Raw genomic sequence first — 26,725 nt, 5'->3', positions numbered from 1 at the left:
CTGATCTAAGAATAGATCAATTCGATCTGATATTGCATGATATATAGGACTAATTTGTTTGCATTGTCTCCTTCATAAATCGGCACATATCCTTGGGATGTTTGTTTAAGACTAAACTAAACTTAGTTGTGTATGTTTGTGATTAAACTTAATCATCCTTAGAAAGTCACCGACTTCTAGAGGGTTGGGCGAATAATTTTGGAAGGGACATGTCCTTCCCTTCACTCCTATACTTATAGAGGGTAAGGATGAAGTCTAAAGACACACAAGATAAAATAAGTCTGCTCCTTAGTCATTACTACCTTCATACAAATTGCAGAAGTAAAACACAAAATTCTGATTTACATTTCTAATCCAATTAAAGGCAATAATCTGAAATTACTCACAACAAGTACAAAGAAGATAGAGAGGGCAGAATTTAATCTGTATCCAGTCCAAGGAATTTGCAGAAACTTTACAAAGAAGAAGATGAAAATTGGACATCCAGCATCATACATGGATGCATATAACCAATCAATGGACTTGGAAAGTGAAGAGAAAACAGGTAAAAGGAAGAAAAACAAATCATTGGACTCAAAAGATTCATCCTCCGAAAGCAGCAGCGACGAGGACTCAAGTAAGAAGGTTCGAGCACTACAAAAGGACATTTTACCTATGATGGAGTTCAAAAACATGAAAAAGAATCTTGGCCAAGTGAGAGAAGGAGAACTGTGGTGTACAGATTGTAAGGAGGAGGGCAACACAAAGAGCTCCTGTCCAATTGTGGGACATTCCACCAAGGAATGCCCGTTCATCATGAAAACGAAGGGACACCAACAAGTATTGCTAACACAGGAAGTGTCCACCTCAGGAGCAAGAACAATACGAACAATGACGCAACCTCGAGAGGGTATCGTAACAACAATTGACAAGGATGAGGCGGTAGCAACAATATTGGGGGCCGAAACTAGATACAATACGATCTAAGTGGACGGTTGATGATATAATGTTGGGCGTGCAAGCTCTAGGGACACTTTGCTAGAGACTGTACCACGAAGGGAACACCACAGCTGTTGTGCAGTTGGTGTGATCCTAGAGACCATGAGGATTCAAAATGCCCTAAGCCCGATTGAACCTGTTAAGTATAGAAGTGTGATGATGAGGAGACATTAGCCATTACTCGCACACAAGAAAAAACGTATCTAGATCCGGAAGAGGAAAAGAAAAGGTTGCAGCAAGCATGAGCAGAATTAGAAAAAGAAATGGAGGCTGAAAAATCACAAACGACACTGTCGACACCTCAAGGAGGAACTTGGTAGAACAAAATATCATACGACAGGTAATGCAAGTCGAGGTTCCCATTAAGTTGAATGACCTTCAATGACCTTCTTACAATGCCTCAACTACGGACTGCAATCCTGAACATGACACCACTTCCGAAGGCTATGGAAGAGCCAAGAAAAGGCACACAAGGTGGAAGCGGAATGACTGCAGTAGAGCCAATGCTACTTGCACTCACTACAGGAAGACACCCTACAATAGGAGAAATGGTTATTCTCGGAACCATTTTCACGGACACAATCGTAGATGGAGGATTAGGAGTGGATGTACTACTAGATGATATATGGAAGAATTTGGGGCAACCTATTTTGTGGCTACCTACATTTCAACTGCTCACCACCGATCAACGTGGGATCAAGCCTTTAGGGACTCTAATGGCACAACATGTAAACATTGGGACACAACCATTCTTATTGGATTTCATGGTTATACCATTAAAAAGAAAAGGGTATGACGCTATCCTCAGATAGGGCTAGCTAGTATAGGTGAAAGTAAAACATGACTAGAAATGGAATACCCAGTCCATGGAAGGCTGAGGTAGGAGATTTGTAATCAACCTACATATACAGATGGTCAGAGGAGGCAACATCGTTGGATACCAAAGGTGAAGGAGACGACGAAGGGAAGAAATGAATGGAACCCAATGAAGAAGGTATTCTGAGACTAGAAGGAGGGTCCAATGATGACGACCTAGATTCAGTAAACGGCTTTCTCCATTGGCAAATGGAGGACTATGAACTCTTTCTGAGCTGTAACATGTTAGGGGTCAAGGATGGAAATAAAGGAGAGCAAAACGAATTTTAGAAGGAATATAGCGATCTGAAGGAAGGAGAAGTGCAGATAGATGAAACACCTGCACATACACTTAGTGAAGACAAGCCTATAAAATACGAAGAACCTACTGTAAAAATGATGAACTTAGGGGACGAGGCTAACCCAAAAAATATATTTGTGGGAGATGACTAGAATCGAATTCTGAAAGTGGTAGCGTTTAAAATATTTATGGAATATAAGGATGTTCTTGCGTGGATGTATAAGGACCTGAAAGGGGTATCACCAGAACTATGCATTCAACGAATACCACTAATACATGGAACAGTAACTGTACGGAAGCGACCATACCAGATGAACAAAAACTATGCCACACGAGTCACTGATGAGATCAACCGAATGCTTGAAGCAGGCATTATTTTCAAGGTACAGACAAGTGAGTGGGTAACATTGATTGTGACATCTCTAAAGAAAGACATCACTCAGATAAGGATATACGTGGATTTCTGATGCTTAAACGCAGTAACGATTAAGGATTTGTTCCCGATACCATTCACCGACAATATTTTGGAAGAAGTTGCAGTGCATGAAATTTATTCATTCATGGATGGATTTTCTAGATACAATCAAATATCCATCCTAGAAGAAGATAGGCTTAAAACAACTTTCATAGTAGAAGACGGGGTATATGCCTACAACAGAATGTCGCTCAGCCTGTGCAACGCCCTGACAACGTTTCAAAGGATTATCTTGCACATCTTCGATAAGATGTCAGTCGGGAACTTCAAGGCATTTTTGGACGATTGGTCAATTTTCAGTGCGGAGGACAAACATTTGACCGCACTCAGCGAATGCATGGAAAGATGTAGATGAGCAAGACTGGCACTGAACTCGAAAAAGTGCAGATTCATGGTACTGCAAGCAAAGCTATTGGGACACATCGTGTGCAAAGAAAGATTAAAGATGGATCCTGATAAAATCCGAGTAATCTTGGAAATGCCACCCTCGACGGATGTGACGAAGGTAAAATTATTCCTCGGACACATTGGATATTACCGAAGGTTCATTAAGAATTTTGCAAAAATATTCTACCCGCTTGACAAACTAACCTGCAAGGGCGAATCCTAGAAATGGGAAGCAGAGCAGAATGGGACCTTTGAAGGACTAAAAACAAGACTAGCAACAACACCTATCTTGGCTTATCCAAACTGGGACAAGGAGTTTCATGTCCATCTTGACACATCAAACTACGCAATTGGAGCAACATTGGCATAGACAGGTGATTATGGATTGGATCATCCGGTGTACTTTGCGAGTAGACTATTATCTAAAGCAGAAGGAATTATAGTACAGTAGAGCAAGAGGCTCTCCGAATGGTGTATGCCGTATAGAAGTTTAGACATTATTTACTAGCAACTCCAGTTGTATTTTATGTAGATCATCAAGCGTTGTTATATCTCATAAGCAAACCGATCATCCAAGGACGAATAAGAAAATAGCTCTTACTTTTATAGGAGTTTACATTTAAAATTGTGGTGCGGCCTAGGAAAAGCCATGTAAGCGCAGATCATTTATCAAGGATCAAATCGGGAGAACCACCGGAAGGAGTCAACAACGATTTTCCCGACGCACAACTATTCCAAATTGTTGTACTACCATCCTGGTCCACAAGTATCAGGAAATATCTTTCAATGGGGCAATTTCCTAAAGAAATGCAGCCAAATGAGAGGAGGAAACTGGTGCTGAGAAGTCAAACATTTCAATTGATCAATGGGTTGTTGCATAAGATGGGACCCGACCACATTTTACGATAGTGTGTTTTAGAGAAAGAAATACCAAAGGTGTTAAAGGAAGCACATGAAGGACCCGCAAGAGGACATATGGGGCCTGATCGAGCTGCACAGAAGATACTTCTGGCAAGCTTATGGTGGCCAACCATGCACAACGACGCTAGAGAGTGGGTCGTTGCGTGCGATACATGTCAGAGGGCTGGGAAATCCCTGAAGAGGGATTTCATGCCTCTGAACCCTTCACATGCATAGGAATTATTCGAACGTTGGGGGTTGGACTTTGTCGGACCCCTCATGGTAAGTAAAACCCAGAGATGCAGGTACATTGTGGTAGCAATGGAGTACCTTACCAAGTGGGTAGATGTGTGGGCCCTACCGAACAACTCCACAGTAAGCACGATGAGATTCATCTACAAACAAATCATCACAAGGTATGGAATCCCGCTATAGTTGACAAGAGATCGTGGGTGACATTTCGTCAATCACGTCATCCGGCTACTGACCACAGAGTTCAAAATATACCATTCTCTATCAAACCCGTACTATCCTAGACGAAACGAACAAGCAGAAGTCAAACACAAAATCTTGGTTGCAGTAATCTACAAGTCCTGCGCAATTGAATGTGAGGACTGGGAGGAAAGTTGTCATCGACATTATGGGCATACCGTTCCTCATACAAACTCACCACAAGACACACTGTTCCAGTTGATGTATGGGAAAGAAGTCGGGTACCAACAGAATTCATGGTACTAGGTCTATGAATAGCAATCGAAAACAAGTTGGGAGATATCAAAAGTCTCAGGGGAAGATTGCACAACTTGAATAAACTTGACGAACGACGATTATAAGCATAATGGGCTACCGAAGTTTCATAGTGCAAACGCAAGGTATGGCACGACAAGCACTTAAAATTGAACAAGTTCCAACCCAGTCAACTAGTCTTAAAATATAATGGGCGCAACAAGATCAAACCAGGCAAATTCAAAGTGAAGTGGGTTGGGCCATATAAAATTCATGAAGTGGGCGGTGACGGAGCAATAAAGCTATGGGCAATGGACAAAAAGGAGGTAACGGATGCAGTAAATGGGTCGAAATTAAAGATATATCATGAAAGGAATAAGGTCCCGGGAGAGAATGAGAACCAGACGAACAACTCAAAAGCAGTCTAAAAATATAATAATGATAAATAATAGATAATAGTAATAATTATATATATAAATAAATAAAAATAATAAATAAAATAGATAGAAATAAGAGTAGGAAGAAAAAAAAAATTTAAAAAGAAAAAGGCGAACATTGTATGGAAAGAAGAAAGTCACTGAAGAGGCCAGTACAAAGAGGAGCAAACATACCGTACGGTCAAGGAGAGTTGCTAACACTCAAGAGTAAAGAGTACTGTATAACCAATTTAAAGTGGCCCAGGGAAAACAAAGCACACTTACCGTATGGCCGGCCAGTATCAGAAAGAAAGAACATATACATACTATACAGCTTAGGGAATATCAGAAAGAAACAACATATATACCGTACATCTTAAGGGAAAAGAGCTCTAAGAGGATTGGGGAGACCGTACGGACAAAACAAGAGACCACCTGGAGATGCCATACGGGCAAAACAGAGGACCACGAAAGCACAAACTAAACATATGACCATAGACAGAACACTTAGGGGGAGATCGTACAACCGTACGGCATTAATGAAATTACAAAGGTGAAACAAGTTTTCTACATAGTACGGTAAGGATAGACTGGAATTTACTATACAGCCTCAGAAGCAAATAGAAAGGATACCATACGGCCTTTGGAGAAACTAGATAGAATATCGTACGACCAAAAAAATGAGCCCTAGAGGCACTGTGGGGCTAGGGTAGAATTAAGGGAAAGTCCATACAAGGAGAAAACTAAGGCACAACAACTGTACAACAACCATATGCCACTGACACAAGTAAACACTGTACGGACGTAGAAGTATGTGTTGCCACCATACACGAACAGGAACAAAATACTGTATGGGACCAATAAAGGGATAAAGGAGTGATTGAATACTGTATGACCAATAGTAGCAAAACATATCGTACGGCCCAGCAAATAGATAAGGAACATCTACCATATGGTATCGCCATGTCTAATGGTATCAAGAGCAAGTCACTGCACGGATAAGGTAAAGGATGTAGCTACGGTAACTATGTTAGTATAAAGGGAAAAGTGCAACCGCAAGTACAGCCGTACGCCCAGCAAAGCCAAGCACACAAATGGAAGAAATGTTTTGTACAGCCAAAAAACAAGTTATGAGAGCACCAAGACACAGAAGAAGGGAAACACGTGCTTGCTTGAAACTTCAAATGAGGAGTCGTACCAAGAAGCAACAAGTTATACGGTAAAGTGGTAGAGGCAACTAACCTAACCGTTGTTTGGCCTCTTCAAGAAAAAAGACAAAGGAGGTGACAATTATGCAATCAGCCAAAAAGAAGGCTTGGAAAAAGAAGTTGGAGGCAGATTCAACAATGCGCGCAACCATGAACAGAAATGTGAAGACCTTGTCGTCAAGAGTGCGTGTTGCAAGAGGCAAAAACACAGGCGCAAGTAAAAAGAAAAGCAAGCTAGCAGCACAGCTAGCTACAACTGATCACCTCACAACACAAAATATCTCATTTGAGGGATTGAATGGAACAGAATGCAGGAAATGGTGGCTAGAGACACCTGAGAACCGTCTTGTGAAAAACAACATTCGAAAGGCACAGGTGGAGTGGGCAATTCAAATGTTGGTATTTTACATTTGAGATTACAAAGGCTTCTTGCGCATGATGGTAGAGACTCACGATATGTTCTCTCGAACCAATTCAATCGCCTATTTTGGGCGTGATCTTGTAATTTCATTCAGAGCACCAAATTTCTCACGGGTATTTGGAATACTTGATCACACACAAGGGGGAAGAAAATTGACAACAAACCGAAAAAATTAAGTCGAGAAGTGAAGGCACAGCTGATACAGTTGGTATGTGGGGATCTGCTGCAAATAGAGAAAGAAACCCTCATGAACACTTCGAAGGAGAGAGGACTAAAGAAGTCCAATATTCAAGAAGGACACTGGTGTTGTCTCAAGGACTTAGTAAAGAGTCACCTCACGGGATCAAGTCGTGCATCCGACATTTCACTTCTGCAAGTAGCGATGATGAATGGAATCCTATAGGGGAGAATGTGTGATTGGGCTGCGCTATTGGCAGAAAGAATGTACAAATTCATGTCACTGTAGCATAAGACATTCTACATGCCGTACTATGCAATTGGGTTATTCTTGGAGGCCACGACATGAATGATTCCCCACGACAGGCTGAAGGCCAAGCCTGGGCCACTTGTGCTAGGCGAGCCCCCTATCATGCAATGGAGACACTTGGATACACTTGGCAGCAAGACCACAGTCGAGCAGAAGAGACCAAGACAGGATGTAGGAGATACTAATAGTGGTCAGCAGGAGACTTCTTCCAACAAGAGTGCGACTGAGGGAGAGGAGCAAGAAGATGACGAGGTGGAAGTAATCACAGCAACACCACTAGTATTTCCGCAACCCACACTTTTAGTGATAATGCATTTGGCTTTGGTGGGTACGACACATATCGCAAGGTTTGGTTAGTTTAGCAACCAATGATGATGACCCTAGTTACCATAGCAGTTCAACTAGCTATAGAGACCCCAACCATTCCAAAGGTTGTAGCCATAATTGGGACGGAGTCACATCTGTCACCGACGACAGTTGTACCAGAGGAAGCGATGGAGTTACCAAAAGGGGTTATCCGAGAGGCTTTGCTAGCTACAGTCATACCAGAGGTAGGGGCTGAGATACTTATACCCGATGATGAGTAAACTCAGGAGGGAGTGATGGAGATACCGATATAGGCAAAAACAAGTCAGGGGTTGAGGACACCCGCTGTTCACTTAGATGTAATGGGCTCAAACATGGTGGTTATGGTAGATGCAGTGTTGTTAGCAACGCCAATAGCAAAGGAGCTGAGCAAAGCAAGCAAATCCTAGAAGATGAGTCTTGAGTAGGAGGTTTAAACGCACACCAGCATCATGGGCATCAGGCATTCTTTCACCTGAGCGGAAAGTAGCCCTAGAGGGAGATCCTATAGGCACACAAACACAGATAAAGGAGAGTCACTCAACGCAGATCGATGAGATACCACACTCCTTGATGGATAGCACTGCTGAGCAAATGGTAGAAGCAGTGAAGACAACTATGGGTACCCAACAACCTATAGTGGGGCTAGAGACATCGATGGGAGAGAATGTGGAGACATTTTGTCGCTAATGTAGTGACACGAGCTTGCTGAGTGGTGATCTTTGTGCAGACACATACTTTGGATTCAATGGTACAAGAGCTAGAGCACGTCATATCCTTCATGAAAGTAGGGTGCTCAGTTGCCTTTTCAGTCTATTTTGAAGAGCACAGGTGGCCTAGAGTAGAGACTTCAAAGATGTGTCGGGATCAAAGATGTGCCAGGATTGGGCCACTACTAGAGAGCTGGTTGTGGAGAGCCACATAGAGACTCTAACTCGAGAGGTAGTCCAGATATATCGTGATGCTTATTATGCTCTTCGGAGGAACCAAGCAGATTAAGTAGCGACAGAGAGGGCTCGGGAGAAGTCAGCTATCCGGTAAGTAGTAGTGAAGGCGGATCTAGCTGCAGAGAAGGCAGCTTGGGAATCAGAAAGAGAAGCTTGGGAATCCGAAAGGATAGCACTTATGGCTCAATTGGATGAGGCTAGGAGAGAGAAGAGTCAGCTACAGCAAGAGTCAACAGAAAAGGAGGTAGAGCTTGGAGAGATTGTCAAGATGATGCAAACAACCTTAGAGATTCAGATGGAGGCCAAAGCAGATTTGGAGGTACGGACCAAGCAAGTGCGTGAGCTACGAGTATAACTGAACGAGCTTAAAACACCAGGGACACGTCCCTCTTCTTCTTAGTTGTTGAATCTTGATGTAATTAGTGGACTAAGTTGTTTGAGTCATATTTTGAGTTTTGATGTATAAGTTGTCTCTATTTTGTCATCAGAGACGACTTTACTTTTTGGGGGATGATATTGTTAGTAAAAACCATTTTGTAACTGACGGGTAGAGTTGGTATCTGAAAGGTCGCGTGACAGTTGAGTCACCCCTTTGGGAAGTATATGTACATTGTCCAAATGGACTTAAGGATCATCATTGTAATTGGAATTGCATATGTGCTTGTATGAATAGAGTATATGCTCTGTGTTACATCTTAATCTATTAATGCGATAAGTATCCATTTACCTTGTACGGTAAAAAGTAATATGGTGGCATGATTCATTGGATTGAGTGAAGACAAATTCAGTAGAAGGATAATTGAACTACAAATATGGTTGTAAACTACATAGTAGTTAATATTTACTAGAATAACTACCTTTGCACTATATTATTTGCTTGAAACCAATGACATTGTTTGAGTAGCATTGATTAATAGTTGCACCCATATTTGCGATCCTTTACATTATTTTGTTTATAATTGGGGCTAGGGCATTCTGTTGCAGGTCTTGGAAAGAATTGTGAATTCACCCATACAAGCCAAGAATGGTCTGAGGACTGGCATAGATAGATAATAAAGCTTGGTCATCATATCCAAGAATTAGAGTGTAAAGTTTTTACTTCCAACATGTATATTCACTAATAAGGTGATTGAGGACATCCCATATTTGGCATCCAATTGGGATTGCAAATCAGCTGGACACATACATTCCTGTCTCCATAGATTCATGTCACTGCACAGAGACATATAACATATAGGTACTGCTATTAATGCTTACATACACGAAGGGAAACACATTAGACAAGGTATCCTAGAGAATCTTGCCATTATTGAGGAATTATTATCATTTTCTCTTAGAGAACCGATTGTTGGGAAAAAGGGGTAATTGTGGAGGATTTTGATAATCATTCTTTACATGAAAGTTTGAAATAGGCACCACTCATTTTAGGTAGTTTGTTAATTGAAGAACAGTAGTTCCTGAGATTGGCAGAGTTATATCTAAGTTCTTGTGTTCTGAGTAACGACCAGAATTTCCCTGCTAAAGTATAAAATGTAAACAATGTCATGAATTCCTAACGTCAAGCATTAAAGCTCTTACATATCAATCAAATGCATATAGTGTGAAGAAGCCTTAAGAAACTGCACAAAACAACGCTGTTATAAAAGGGACATCACATGAGGCTACGTTTGTTTCTGTGATCAGCTATTCCTCTTGACCCAGTTGTGTTAAGAGTTAAGGGATCACCTAATTTCTCAGCTCTAAATCAAGATAAGTTCCATCTAATGAATAATTCTTAGAATTTTAAGTTGAATATCATGATGAAATATCTTCAATTTTGATTAATACTTATTCAGAGACAAAAGAAAACTATTTTAAAATGAAATTAGGGTATTGTCCAAAAAAGGGACATTACATAGACAATGAAAATTCAGATTACAATTGACATTTAATATTCACATTTTCTTCATCAAAAGCATCATATACAATCCTGGGTACTTCATATTTTGCTTCTGAATATTTGAAGGCTTAATACCTGAGATCCCAGAACTGCCATGATTCAGGCAATTCCGCAATATGAACAAGGGCAGGCAATTTTTCCTGACCCAATAAATCAGATCGCCGATTTTCTACCATGAATCGGCTCGAAAAATCGGGCAGCCCAATTGGGCAACTTAAAAACATAAAAAGATACAACTTTTTTAATGATTTTTTTTTTAACATTTCTCTTTCTTGTAACCCTAAAACGCCTTCTATCTGTTGAGTATATAAAAAGAGAGTAAAAATAAGAGATGGACTTGAGCTAGAGCTAAAGCAGATAGACTTGGCTTTTCATTTTGTTTACAGATAGACATATGTTTCGTGGATCTTCATCTTACATACATTTATGATTTGATGTCATTGGTTTTATGGATCTTCATCTTATATACATTTATGATTTGACAACATTTATAATTCTATATATCTATGTCATATGATCCTATGTTTTCTACTTACTTCAGTTACAAATTACAATTTACATTTTACGTATGTGAAGGATTTATCAATTATGTTCTTTGTTTATATATGTTAGCTTCTATTTGATGATGTTAGAGCGCTTTTAAGTTATATTCAATATGAGTGCATGAAATAAGATTTAAATCGTTAACATCTCTAAATTTCAAGGGTCTTTTTCACTTTGCCGATTTGTAGCCGATTCTGATCCGATTTACGAGTCAAGTTGGCTGTGCTGATTCCGAGTTTTAGTTCTTTGCTTAATACAGAGATTCACTTGGTATATTCATACAGAGATTTGATGAAATTTAAAATTAATACGTATTTTAATTCATATGCATTCACATATTTTGGTATATTTGCTTGGGTACGACACTCAGGTACTTCCTAGGTGCCCAGGTTTGTTGTGGGTCTTTCCCAGAAAGACCTACAGAGAACCTGAGCACCCAGGAAGAGCTTGAACAGTACCAATACCCAAACCATACCAATATCAGGACCCAGATTTTACCAGAAGTACCCAGTAACTTTTAAGTAAAACATTTTACTCAAAAAACTACTAACCAGTTCTTAGTCATTAACACCAATACACAAATGGATGTGACTTTTCTCAGGATCTGTTTACTTTCTGCACATGCAAGATGATCAATATTTTGCTTCTAAATAGACAGAACTCTGTGATATGATTCTTGGCAAGATGCTCAGAGAACCATATCAGCCTTTCAGATTTCTTCACACTAGTACTTCTAGTTCTTATGATTGTTTGACCCATTCAGTGATTATTCAACTCTCCTCAAAATACGCAAAGCCCTTTCTTTTACATTTCAAAATATGTCGATACACTACCCACAAATTGGGGATAAATTGGAGAATAGTGGGTTCGAGGAGATTCCATTGACAGGCTAGAAATTTTTTAATTATAGATTAAGAAATGCATTTGTTCTTAGTATTCTCCAATTATTTAAACATCAGATCAAAGGATGGATTAAATAGGCCTTGGTAACATCATCTTGTAGCCAGATGTAGTCATGCAAATTTACCTTGATCACCTGCTGATCGATCTTGATTCTTGATTGATATATGAAATCAAAATGGCTCTTAAATTGATCCCAAGCCCATGTAAATTTTCAGAAAAGAGAATGTTGAAACTTGAAAGGTATCCCACCTGTTGTTTCTCAATACGCAAAGCCATGGTCTTGATGCCTCGCAAACATAGCCAACAATCAAATGGAGCTAAACCTGACCCTTCTGCATTCTGCAGGAAGTAGATATCTTTGGCTAAACTGCAAACACAAAACATAAATGGAACACTCCATTGCTTTGATAACAATTTTGTTCAGCATGGAAACAAAAAGCATAGCATACAAAATAAACCATTCAAAACAATGAATTTGCAATGCACATTAGATTGGTTTTCCAGTAGAAAGCTTTGGTCAATTGAAAGTATGACTATCCTAGAACATGATGACATTTATTCAAGAAAAACCACCAAATGTGAATATTTATTCGCAATTTAAGCAAAAATGATGGAAATGGATGGAAAAAGAAAAAACCTCTCCTCCTTCACAGCGAGAACGCCTGCCATGACATCACTATGCCCAGCTATGAATTTAGTTGCTGAATGCATCACAATATCTGTGAAACAAAAGAAGCCCTGGCTAATAAACTGTTTTGGGTATATACAAGGACATTGTTTCTGCAGTCAAATTAGATTTCTGAAGCGACAATTCATCATCACAAAGCAGATGAGCACCTTTGCTAAACAAAATAAGATGCATAACAAAAATCTAGATAGATTTTACAAAAAACTAAATTAAACAAACAAAAAGAGAAAAGACGCAAAGCTATAAATTTTAATGTTGAACTAATCATTCTATAACCACCTGCTCCAAGCTCCAATGGCCTTGACAAAACAGGAGACATTATGCTATTGTCAACCAGCACCAGTGCGCCATGTGCATGTGCTATGTTTGAAATTTTCTGATAAAAAACATAAACAAGATGAATAACTGTTATGAAACAAAGTTAGAATACACACAATTTGGCTGGTAGTGAAAATACGAATTCCCAACTTCAAATGACACAAAAACCCATCAAATCACCAAACAATGAATTCATTAGTCGCCTTACTGTCCACAGACTGATGTGACACCATTTGTCAACAGTAAGGGGATTACATGCTTTCTACAAGCAAACTTGACTAAGCTCCACTACAATAAAGATAAAGAATAGAGTAGGTAAGAAGTACAGATGACTAAGCACAATGTATCACAAATATAAGTATCATGAAAAGCATCAAAGAGAAGATACTGACTAGACTAGCACTAGCACCAGAAGGGATGCAAGGGATATACTGATAAAAGAGCACATGAAAGTTACCATGATAATGACATATATATATTCTATATTGTCTATATAATGTTGTATACAACTTTTGGAATACATAAAATATTGTCTTAACATTTGGAAATTATTTATTTATTGATTTATTTATTTTATTTAATGTAAAGGCTACCTTAGGGGGTTAGCTCCCTTTATTTATTTATCTATCAAGGACAGTTCAGGAATCTTTATTACAACTGCATCAGATGTTCAGCATCAAGATCAATTAAAAATTGTGATCCCAACGAGCTGTATCAAGATATCTATATCAACTACTAACAGCTTCAAGCACCATACAGAATCACAAAAGGACCTATTCGTCCATCGGCAGAGTATTTAATTACATCATAAAGAATCAAAATAATAAACAGGCTTCCCAGTCCCATGACCCCACAATATTATTACTGGTATTAGCTTGATCTGTAGGAAATCTTCCCAAAGGTGGCTGAATATCTGGATTGGCCACGTGTTCCCACTCCCAGCAAAAAGAGCATCTGGCTGTTTAGGTTCTTTGTTCTTTTCTTTGATCTTATCCTCAACGGTCTCGTTCTGCTCCAGTACCAGCTCCATTTATTCAATAAAACAGAAGTTAAAAAAATTGCGTGCAATATGAACAATAGTCCATCTGCAAGAAATGAATTCTCACAAGACTGTCAAGGAGAGAGGATTCACCATTGCTTGTAAGATGCACCACATAGGCGCTCAAAGATGTGTCCTATTTCTTCACTCTAAAGTGTCAAAAGCATGCTCCACTACTCACTAACAACAAAGTGCCCCTAGAGCATTATCATTGCATTGTATGGCAAAAATGTGGTGAGAAAATATTTATCCTCGGAATCGATCCCAAAAATGCACCCATACTTCTTTGAAAGGCCTCTAAGAAGACACCCAAGTTGCTTCTATTTGCATTCTCCCTTGCACTTGCAGTGAATGCCAAACTGATTTACCCCTGATGTCTTCAAATCAGCTGCTAAATACAAATAATTAACCTATTCAGGGGTCAAAAAATGCTTGACAAAACCAATCCTTACCGTGACTGAAATCCTTGAGCAAAGAGTCCATTCTAATTCAACAACACTTGCTACCCCATCCCAAGCTAACAGGTTGGTGCCCCTTTATTAGCCATGAGGTCCACGGGCTCAATGGCCTCTTGAAACATTTGAGAATTTTAAAGTCCCCAATGCCTCCGAGGTACTCATAGATCCTAATTCATGGCTTTAACCGCCAACTTGTTGATGTCAGTTTTGTACCACTACGTAACACATAGCAACTGAATACTTGATATGGAATATCAAACACTCAATCCCTCTCTTGAAAAGTAAATACTCATGAAGAACATGAGAAAAACTCCAAGGTTCCTTACACCTGTGGATACTAACTCAGTTATATTAATGAGATTTGCTGGTTAATCACGTAAGCGGCCTTACGTTGTTCATTCAAGGATTGTCGAACTCTCATTGTGATGATGGTGATGTTTGGCTTTGTAAAGTATATGAGCACCAAATGATGTTGATGGTGATGATGAAGGGGGGTGTGTCTGCCAATGATGCTTCTTCTTTTCTAACTTTCTAAGAATGAATTTCAACTAATCAACTACTTGTTGCTTTACCTCTACTCCTATGAATGGAAAGATTAGCAAATGGACGAGGATCGAATCTGATGAAAGCTTACCAGCAGCTCTACCTCCATAGATGCAATGATTCAAGGGAAAAAGACTAGATTACCACGCAAGGCTTCCTAACCAACCGCTAGGATGCTAGTGGCCTAGTTTATAGATCCCTATCAAACATCCACTAATATCACCATGCAACTATCCATCTACTCTTACTCTTAACAACTTTCTTGAAATAAAATCCACTTTAACAACTTCAAGGAAATTTAACTTTAACTATTGGAAGTAGAAACCATGCAATAACACCAAGTGTTCCTAATCACCATGCAAGTCACAACAATGATAAAGAGAACTAATTTTGGTATTATCTTAAGCAACAATTTTCTTCAACCCTTTACAAATGAGAGCAAATGGCCTTATATAGAGGCCAAAATTACAACCAACAGAAGAGATTAAGAGGCAAAATCAACAATCCATAATGAATCCTAGAAACCCTAATTAGGGTTGCCACCCCATCAGCCAATGAGAAGATACGACCTCATCAATGGACCAATGAAAAAAAAGGAAACGTGGCAACCAATGAGAAGGCACCAAAATGGTAGCCAATCAGAATCGGACACCTATCCCACCCAAGAAGAAGGAAAAATTGCCACTTGGGCTTACATCAAATGATCTTCTAATATAATTCTACCCTTTTCTTTCATCTTCTTAGCCAAAGTGATGGACTTGGCTAGCCGATCGTTGACTTCCTTCATGGGAAGGCAAGGTGTGTGCTTCATCGTGAGCTCAGCTGAATTCATCATGTTGCTCGCTGCTTGCAGTACCTTCTCATACTCTTTCGCATATCCGATAAAGCCATTGAGCAAGGCAAGGGTGCCCAAATGCTTCTTCTTGATGGCAATCTTCCCTAACTCATCCAATCTTGATCCAAATTCTGTCTCTTTGCTAAAGGTTCTCCTCTTTGATATCTTCAAAATCAAGTGCAACCCCAACATCGCTCATCATGGTTGAAATGGAAGTGTCAACGCTTGGGCTATGTTGTGCAATCACGTTATGTATCTCTTCAAGTATCCTCAATTTGATGGTCAAGGCAACAACCAAGACTCCACCGTACTCATTCCTCCTCCATCTACCAACTTGGTTCTCTCCAAATATCTCTCTGATAGCTTGATAAATGTCTATAGCCTGGGAATGGCTAAGTCCTTGAGTGGAAGGAAATCCTTCCACTCCCCTTCAAATGTTCTAAATTTGTCTCTAATAGCCACTAATGACTTGAATGTCGAGATAAAGGAAGGCAAAAAAATTCACCCATCTTGAATTATATCATAGATACAATCCTTGACTTCGCGCAACTGAGTCGATATCTCTTCTATGTTGCTCCCGCTATCTTGCAGAAGGGCTGCCTGATGCAACTGTTGGATAGGCTAGCAATCTCTCCAATACTTGTTTTCGAACTCCAACTTTACAATCCTTTAGTTTGCCTTCCTCAACCTTTCTCTAATTGAAACCACGCCTTCCTGGATCTCCTCACATTCCATGTCATTTGTGATTCTTCCAAGTTCTGCTCTACTATCTCATACTCCTGTTCTACAATCTCATCCACTGCCTTGCTAACCTTTGATATAGCAATTTGAACTTTTCAATGACCCTCATCATTGCTCCGAATTACCTTTGCCACCATTTTTGCAATCTATGTATGTTTCTTGCTATCCTCCTTTTCCACTAACCCTTGAATATCTTCAATTGTTCGGACAGTCACCACCTCGCCTCTTGGCATAAGCATTTGCCTTAACCATAGTGGTGCAATGCATCTTCCTAAATCTAGATTTGGTTCGACTAGCAAAGCATTACCAACAGCCTCAGGCACTTGGCTTATTTCCTCAATATCAATTGGATTCTCCTCTTCTTCACTAGTGATTGTCACATCATCTCCATGTTGGTTCTCCAAGAGAGGAGAGTATTCGGTATTGTTTCTGTAACCGCTTGATCCCGAATCAGAGCTCACCTCTATTGTGGCCCCTTGTCCACTTGTATTATCCTCTTGGCCTCTAGCCTCAATTATGCTCTCCCTTGACGGTGTTGTATTCCATGTTTTTGCTGGAGGTTCCTGATGTTCTTTACTTTTCTCAACCTCCAAATTTATCTTATTGCTCTTCACTACTCTTTGTTGCTAGCTACTACCATAACCTTTTTGTCCGACTGACTCCGCTGGACCTTCCTCCAGTTTCATCTTCTCATAAGTAAGGCGTACTTTTTGACTTTGTAATTGCCTCAACTTCTCATTGTTCCATGACTCAATGTGTAGATCAAATGTCCTTGTAACTGCCTCTAAGGAAGGATTCTGATGATCATCCCAATCCACTGGACCCAACTTTATTCCGTCCACTATAGCATAATCTTCCCTTACCACATTTTCATCATCTTCCAGTTGATCGGGAATATCAAGGCTTCTCCATCTGATTGCCCCCATCATGCCCATTGACAATCTTGAGAAAGCTAGCTTCCTCACATGAAAGTCATCCTGTGCATTGGCCCGAAAAATTCTATAGTAGGAATATGTTTGAATGTGTTTTCATGAGATGCCTTGATAAGACCATTAGGATTGAGTCCATGTCTTGCTCTATACCATCCTAGATGATACCATTCTAATTCTTTCTCCGTGGCTGCAAAGGCGACATGATTGGGGCAAGTATCATTGCCTATTCCAAATGAGAAGGTAAACCCTGTCTCACCTTTAAGTTTCATCATCTTGTCATAATGCTCAAGTTGCCTAGCCAACTCCATCAAGACTACCTCGTTGGGTGGGTACCTTGGAAGTCTCTTGGAACAAACTGTACTTCCTGCTACTCTAATGTATTTAAATTGTGGAAACTAGATGAACCAACAACTCCTATATTTCTTAACTTCTACTTCTGCTTCCATTGAGAGGCTTCTAGCAGGTGTCCCTTGTAATATCCTTACCGTCTTTATAGCAAAGGCATCATAAAACATCTTATAATCTTTGGTGTTGTGCAAATGAAGCTATGAACAACACTCATGCACCAAACATTGCCCCGACCCATTGCCAATCACTCCGAAGGCCTTAAGTCCAAGATTTTCATATAGTCTCGTAATCAAATAGAAAAGATAGGATCCCATGTAGGATTTCTTTTGATTTTGCACTTTCATAATTTCCAACTCTAGATTTTCACTTATGATTCTAGCCCAATCAAATTTTCTCTTTCCATTTTCAATTTCATGAATAAAATAATACATTCAATTCTCCAATTGCATACCTTGAGCCACGCCCATGATTCGGCTGAGAAGCACAATAAGATAGCCATATTCTGGTTTGAAATCTGACCTGGTGAGCTCAAACGACTTGGTAACTCCCTTCTTGCCTTCATGTAATCAATTTTGCTTTAGATGAATGAAGTAAGTCTCCTGATTATCCTAAAATAACTTGGCCGCCTGATCCATCATTACCACTGTCATGCCTCTATGCTGGGGAATATTGAATACTTCTCCGATCACTTGTCCGCTGATGTTAGCCACCACCCTCTTCCCTTCATAAAAAATAACTGACTTGGTCACAATATCAAACCGAGATGAACACTACATTACCAATTTCGGACAAGGCAAGGTAGGAGGGAAAATCGCCACATGTACAATTTCTCTCTTGTAGATCTTCTTCGCCATGGGGTATTGTCCTTCCTTCAATCTATCCTTCAACTGTACCATGTTCATCGTGCCAATATTGGTATCACTTATTTACCTCACTTTCAAGAAAAAGGTGGTCTTAGGCATCATGTTTTCCTTGTTTTTTTGGGTATTCGTTCCCTTTGGGTTCTTGCTTATACTAACATCCACCATTCTAAACACTTATTTCTGCCCCTTCATTCTAAATGATATGGACTACACTTATCAATCTCCAACCTTCTTTCTATTGATGGAATCTAGCTTATTGCCTCTCCAAGTCCTATCTCTACACTTATCAATCTCCAACCTTCTTTCCTAGGGATGGAACTACCACTTATTTGTACTTCTTTGTTACTTTAGGATGGACTACACTTATATCTTCCAACTTCAATCTTAGGGTGGTCTACCTTATTTCTACCTCTCCAAGTGTCCTATCATGAAAGCTACACTTATATCTCCCAACTTCAACCTATCAATGGAATGATGAAGTGGTGGATCATGAGTGCAAGAAGAAAATAAGGGAAACGAACCAAGCAAGAACAAGGAATAAAATCCCTTTTTAAAACCAATCTTCACCTCTAACAATGAATAGAATTTTACCTTAAATTTGTCTTTACCAACAATCGAGCCCTCTTCAAGTTTGGATCAGATCTCGAAAATTTCAATCCTCCTTGCAAATAATGATTCCCTAGCAAAAAATCAAAATTTCGACTTCCTTGAAATTGCCCACATATGCCAAAAATCAGACCTTAAATCACATAGTCCTTTCACCAAATAAAATTGCCCCATTCTAGAAGGAGAAATTGCTGCCAAAGATGGAGAAATCAGACTTTAAAAAAAAATCGCCCAATTTGGAAAAAATCAGATCTACTCCAAAAAATACCCTAGGGCAAAAATTCGCCCAAACAAGGAGAAAAAAGCCGCCAAGAAATAGAAAAATCTATCCCAAAAATCGCCCAAGTCTGAAATTAACCTTCCTTTGAAGAAAATCAAACATCCAAGGAGGAGGAAAAAGGACTGAGGAAATAAGAGGGGAAGCCCCTCTTATACCGAACTTTTTGCCTCTCCAAGTTTTGATCAAAAATTGCAAAATAGAAACAAGGTAAGCCTAGGAGATGTCAAAATTATTCATTTAATAATGTCTTGGCAATTAAAATATCATTAAAATCAAATTTAGCAAGCCAAAATCAATTTTCAATTCCAAAATACCAACTTCCTTTAACATTTCTAAAATCCTCCAGGCTAAATTTCAACTAATTTAATGCAATTTTGTAATTTAATCCAATTTCAATTTTGCAACACACTGTCAATTTTTTTTAACAAAATAAATCCTTTTCCTAGCAGTCAAAATTCAAACTCTAATTTCAATTTCACTATAAAAAATTTCCCTTTTCGCCAAAAAATTCAAGATTTTCCGAAATGACTAAATCTAACAAATTCATTTTGAAAATGCTCAAGCTTATACAATTATTTCAAATTTTCAAAATCCCATCTAAGTTCAAAAAATTGCAATTTTATCCTGCTAGGTATTCATTTTAACCATCAAAAAAATGTTGTTTTTGAATTCTATTTGGCTTAAGGACAAAATTACATGTTCCGGAAAATCAAGTTTCGCACCGGTGAAAAATAAACCAAATTAAATCCCTCTTGGCCCGAAGGCGTCCAAGGTGTAAAATTTTCAAATCGAAAACCTCTGGACAACTCTGAAAAATTTGCTAAGGCAACCGTAAAAAAGGGGTCCCTGAAAGTTTTTGGGCAATGATGTGAAAACCTCACAACACAACTTTAAATTTCCCTTCTTGCACATGCATTGAGAAAATATGTGAATCACCTTTACTATCTATGTCCTTAAAGCCAATCTTCTTGGATAACCACAAGCTATGGGCAAGGGCCTCAAATTCCACCCCAGTGTTTGTGTAGGAGCCAGTCTTTCAGAAAAGAGGATAGACTAAGTTCCCTTTCATGTCTCTGATGATACATCCAATGCTAGCTGGCCCTGGATTTCCTTGGGATGTTCTAAAATTGAGCTTCAAACATCTCTCGATGGGGCCAACTATTTCACATCCTTTCTATTCTTCATCTATTTAATTGTATTTTTTATATTCTTTGGATATTTTAACTCCAGTCGTTGCTTCTAGAATTCATCATCCGTACAAGTAAAGCAAGATTCAAAACTAATTCTGCACTTTGCATTCAAAATTTCACAGATTTCAGCTAGCTTCATAATAACACAGGACAAATTATATAGCCTAACCTAGAATATGAAAATCAATATTCCCTTCGAACATTGATGACAACAGATAGAAGCCCTACAATAGACATACAAGATGAAGATAAGGTTGTTGCTTGTATTGCACAATGACTGTTTCCAGCCAAAAAGACCACAATCAAAATACTCAATATAGGGCATTGGCCAACATACACAAGGATGCATCCTAATACACAAAGACATGATAGATGTTAAACAGTGATAGGAATACGAGCGACTAGATGCCTCTACAACCTCAGCTGGTGATGACACCATTTTACAAGTGGGGCATTGATTTTATACGACCCATAAAGCCTACATCCAACACCAAATCTTACATAATGGTATGTACTGGACATTTACAAGATATGGTGTTCCACATTAAAATAGTCACAGATCAAGGTCCACAATTTACTTCTGATTTAATTGCGCAACTGGTAAAGGAATATAAGATCAGACATAAGAAGTCAACCCCCTATTATCACATCTAATAAGCAGGTTGAGGTGTTTAATTAATAGCTTGAAGCCATTTTGACTAAGATAGTTTAAATACATAAAAGAGATTGAGCTGGCAAATTTCCTGAAGTAGTTTGGGCATATAGGACAACATGGCTTACACCCTTTGAATTGGTCTATGGAAACAATGCAATCATGAAAATAGAATTTGAACATGTTGATGTTAGTTTTTGTACCACTACATAACATATTAGCAATCAAACACTTGATATGGAATATCAAGTCCTCAATTCCTCTCTTGAAAAGTTAATGCTCATAGGACATGAGAATAACTCCAATGTTCCTTACACCTATGGATACTCGCTCAGTTTATCGATGTGATTTATTGGTTATCACATAGACAGCCTTACGCTAATTGTTGAAGATGACTCGGACTTTGGTGGGATGATGGAGATGGCGGTTTGATGTGACTACTAGAGGATGTTGGTAGGGAAAGTGATGGTGGTGGAGGGTGAATGGTTCTTATGATTGGTATCTTTCCAACTCTCTTCTTCAAAGTTCTAAGTCCTTAACTACTTGCTATCCTACTCCTACTCCTATGGATGGAAGATTAGCAAATGGACTAGGATCGAATCTAATGAAAGTTAACCAATAGCTCCACCTCCATAGATGCAATGATTCAAAGGAAAATAACTAGTTTACCACACAAGGCTCCCCAACAAGCCGCTAGGATGCTAGTGGTCTAGTATTGATCCCTATCAAACATCTACTAATACTACCATGCAATTATTCATCTACTTTACTCTTACTTAACAACTTGAAATGCAACTAACTTCAACAACTTGAAAAGAAATTTTACTCTAACTATTTGGAAGTAGAAACCATGCAATAATATCAAAGGCTCTTAATCACCATGCAAGTCACAACAATGAGAAAGAAATAGCGAATTTTGGCATTATCTTTGCAACAATTTTCTCCGACCCTTACAAATGAGAGCAAATGGCTTTATATAGAGGCCAAAATGTACAACCGATGGTAGAGATAAAGAGGCAAAACCGACGATCCAGATTGAATCCGAGAAACCCTAATTAGGGTTGCCACCCCATCGGCCAATGAAAAGATGCCACCTCGTCAATGGGCCAATGAAAAAAGTGAAAAAGTGGCAACCAATGAGAAGGCACCAAAATGGTGGCCAATCAGAATTAGACACTTGTCCTACCCTAGAAGAAAGAGAAATTGCCACTTGGGCTTACATCAAATGATCTTCTAATATAACTCTCCCTTTTTCTTTCATTCTTTTAGCTAAGGCAATGAACCTAGCTACCCTTTCATTAACTTCTTCCATGGGAGGACAAGGTGTGTGCTTTATCTTGAGCTCCGCCGATTTCATCACACTGTTTGTTGCTTGTAGTGTCTTCTCATGATCCTTCTCATACTCTTGCAAATCCAATAAAAGCATTTAGGGAGGAAAGGGTGTTCAAATGTTTCTTCTTGATAGCAAACTTTCCTAACTCATCCAATCTTGATCCAAGTCTTGTCTCATTGATATATTCTTCTCTGATGTCTTCAAAATCAAGCGCCATGCCAACATCGCTCATCATGGTTGAAATGGAAGTGTCGACGCTTGGGCTGTATTGTGCAACTGCCTTCTATATCTCTTTGAGTGTTCTCAATCTGGTAGTCAAGGCGACAAACCAAGATTCAACCGTACCCAATCCTCTCTCATCAACCAACTTGGCCTCTCCAAATATGCCTCCGGTAGCCCAATGAATGTTTGTAGCCTGGGAATAGCTAAATCCTTGACTGCAAGGAAATCCTTCCACTCCTCTTCAAATATTCTGAACTTGTTCTTAACAGTCACCAATGATCGGAATGTCGAAACGAAGGAAGGTAAGAAATTTTGCCTATCTTGAATTGTATCATGGATCCAATCCCTGACTTCATGTAGCTAAGCTGATATCTCTTCTAGGTTGCTCTCGCTATCTTGAGGAAGGGCTACTTGGTGCAACGGTTGGATAGGCTAGCAATCTCTCCAATATTTGTTCTCGGCCTCCAACTTTACGATCCTTTCATTTGCCTTCCTCAACCTTTCTCTGATTGAAGCTATACCCTCCTGGATCTCTTCACATTCCATATCATCTGTGTTTCTTCCCAAGTTGTGTTCCACTATCTCATATTCCTGGGCCGCAATCTCATCCACTGCCTTGTTGACTGTTTGTATAGCAATTTGAACCTTTCGGTGACCATCATTGTCGCTCCTGATTACCTTTGCCACCGTCTTTGCCATTTGTTTTTGGTTCTTGCTATCACCCTTTTCTATTAGTCCTCAAATGTCTTCCACTGTTTGAGCAGTTACTACCTCACCTCTTGGCATAAGCCAAAATTGCTAACACCATGAAGAGGAAGAGTGAGAAGTGAGGAGAAAAGAGGAAAGAGCTTCCTCTTATACCCAACTTGCCTCTCCTTCCTAGCTGGCCGACTGGGACCCTGGGAGCAAGAAAATATTAATTAGAACACCAAAACAGGCCCTCAATTAAATGCTTAACCAAATATTAACTTTGCCAAGATGAAATTTACTTTTTTAAATTGCCAATTAGACCAAAATTGCAAAAAGAAAGTAAATAATGCCTTGGAGATGCTAAATATTTTCATTTAATGATGATTTAGCAATTAATATGTCATCAAAATCGGATTTTGCCTAGCCAAAGCCATTTTTCAATATTAAATTACCAATTTCATTAAAGGCTTAAAAAATTTCAAGGCAATTTTAATCCATTAGACCCAAAAAAATTTGCAATTCAATTCAAATCAATTTTGCCAAACAATTTTAGTTTTTGACAAAAAATAAAATCATTTCTAGAATCTAAAATCGATTTTGCAATTTGATTTCATCTTCATAAAAGAAAAAAAAATTTCACCAAAGAAATTCAAGATTTTTCAAAAAACTCAAATCTAACAAAATTTCATTTTTTGAAAATTATCCAAATTTATACAATTACATCCAAATTTTCAAACAAATCGTCTAAGTACAAAATTTACAATTTTATCCTGCCAAGTGTTGTTCTTTGAAATTGTCTGGCCTAAGGATGAAATTGGTCGTTGTAGAAAATCAAGTTGAAACCAGGTGAAAGTAAATCTAACCCTCTCCCCACTGGCCTTGAAGCTGTCCTATCACTTAATCAATTTTGGGGTGATGGTGTGAGAACCTCACAACAGAACACAAGGCCAAATTAGCGCCTTCAAAACCACACAAAACTCCATGCGCACACCATTTTTCTTGATTTTTTTCCGATGCCATCTCTACTCTGCCACCTATATAACAAACAGTTTTTCATAACAAAACAAAGACAATCCATAAAGAGTTTTTCCCAACAAATTATTTAACAAATAAGTGAATTCCTTTTCATAGGACATTAACTGTTTTTAACTAAGTTGCACGGGTACCTCCCCCCCCCTCCGGACCACGTACTGGTTCGAACCGGTTCGTGGTTCTGGTCCGGTTCGACCTGGGTTCGTTTTTGGAGGCCTGGTTCGATTTGGTTCGAACCAGGGTTCGAACCCAAGAGAACCACATATAAAATTTCGGACTAGGGTTCGAACCCAAGAGAACCACATATAAAATTTCCACATTACAGCATGTTTTAATTTAATTTATGTTGATACATCTTGGGTCTGGGTTGGTAGGCATTACAATGCCACAGTTTTTTAGTGTTGAGTAATTCCTAGCTGTAAAACACTTTCTATTTGAATCAAAATGCTACTAAATTTGAGACACCCACAAGAGAAGATGCTCAACATGTGGCGACCACTATGACCAATTTCGAGGAATTTCAGGGCCTATTTGAGTAGCAATATGTATTTTTCAAACACTAAACAATAAACAACGTTTTATTGGGAAATGTTTCCCTCCAGAAGAAAGTTACGGTCACATGAATATGGTCAGGTGGGGCAGCTACTTACCACATTGTCCATCACTGTTTGGCTGATTATTTCTCCTCTAGGTATATTAAAAATTGTATTAAAGAATATTGAATCTGGGACGTCAGACTGTGTTATCTAGAGGCCTCCATGAATGGTCCTTTTCCAATTTACTGTTGTTGATCAGTGCTTGGGAGATTGTGCCCAAAGAGATTGAAGAATATTCAGCTGGTCAAAGGGATTTACCTTCTGCAAGCTAGATCTAATTAGTTTTTAACCACGTTCAATCAATTATGTCAATCATAATAAGAGTTTGGTAAATAAATTTATGAAAAGAAGAAATTTTTATTAAAACTTACTGTTGATCTGCATAAACTAATCAGATACAGTTATGAATTTTTTAAATGAAAGGGAAGAGATCTAGTCGCTAGGGGTTCCAATGATCGCTGTGGTTTGCTACTATATTGTTTATGCTGTTTTAAAGTTTTTTGTTGTTCAAATGTGTTTATGCTACTATGCTACATTCTAATTCTAACTCATGCTTCGTAAAGATGTATATATATATATATATATATATATATATATATATATATATATATATATATATATATATATATTTTAAAAATAAAAAAATTTTACATGTTTTTGTACTAACGAACCCAAATGAACCCAAACCCCTTTTCAAAATTTTGTCGAACCAGCGAACCAGTTCTCGAACCCGAACCTGGAGCCGAACCGCAAACCGGCAACTTAGGTTTTTAACTACTAACAATTAATTGAATAACCATGTTCAACTGAGATAACTATATCAATGATCAACTGAAACAATGATCAACTGTAATAACTAGAATAACGATTAAATGAAATAACTATATTAATGAACAACTGAAATAGCTAGAATAACGATTAACTGAAGTAACTGTATCAATGATCAATTGAAATAACTAGACTAACAATTAACTATAACTATCTTTTTCTACATACAAATAAAGTAAATGTGTAACATGAAAAGAAGAAAAGAAAACATACAAGTAAAATCCGATAAGTCTTTAGTTGGTTGTGCAAGCCTCGGCTTTCGGTAAGAGGAGAAGCATTGACTCAGGCTTAACCTCCCAACCCCGGACCATACTTATCCCCACACAATCTATTGAATTAGAAAGGCTCTCCCTACCCCAAGATCGGACTTGGGATACTTTTAGTCAAACCACCTAAGCATTCTGATGTTTAGAATTTCTGCACAGTTATGGACGGACATGTCTGAATAACTAGCACCATTGACATCAAGTGATCTTAGATGGCAAACATGCCTTTAAATGATCTTGGCCAAGGTTTTTCTGATGGGTTCATTGACCAGATCACCACCGCTCGACTTGACAACAAGGAAACAACAATATGGATAAGCATGAGCTATTAAGTAAATTTAATTAGATTCTTTGTATCATATCTGATTTCACTTCCATGTCATTGTGAATTCCATCTCACCTCTTCACCTTTTCCATGGCTATACAGCCGGTGA

At 38.7% G+C, this 26,725-nt stretch overlaps 1 protein-coding gene across 4 annotated transcripts in view; it reads right to left on the bottom strand.

The window, feature by feature from the left end:
- CBL (cystathionine beta-lyase) overlaps positions 1–26,725 on the bottom strand; it is a 247,253-nt gene that overhangs the window by 51,576 nt on the left and 168,952 nt on the right. For all 4 annotated transcript variants that reach the window (XM_089807761.1, XM_089807759.1, XM_089807760.1 and 1 more), the window contains exons 8-10: positions 12,799–12,895; positions 12,469–12,550; positions 12,081–12,198 (exon numbers count right to left, since the gene is read on the bottom strand). In XM_089807761.1, the coding sequence (XP_089663887.1) occupies positions 12,081–12,198; positions 12,469–12,550; positions 12,799–12,895 (297 nt within the window). The remainder of the gene's footprint in view (positions 1–12,080; positions 12,199–12,468; positions 12,551–12,798; positions 12,896–26,725) is intronic.

This window comes from Cupressus sempervirens, chromosome 10 (assembly GCF_028749045.1).
Source record: "Cupressus sempervirens isolate cs-2001-9-10 chromosome 10, ASM2874904v1, whole genome shotgun sequence".
Lineage (NCBI taxonomy): Eukaryota > Viridiplantae > Streptophyta > Pinopsida > Cupressales > Cupressaceae > Cupressus > Cupressus sempervirens.
The sequence above is the reverse complement of the archived record's forward strand: the minus strand, read 5'-3'. Positions and strand labels throughout refer to the sequence as shown.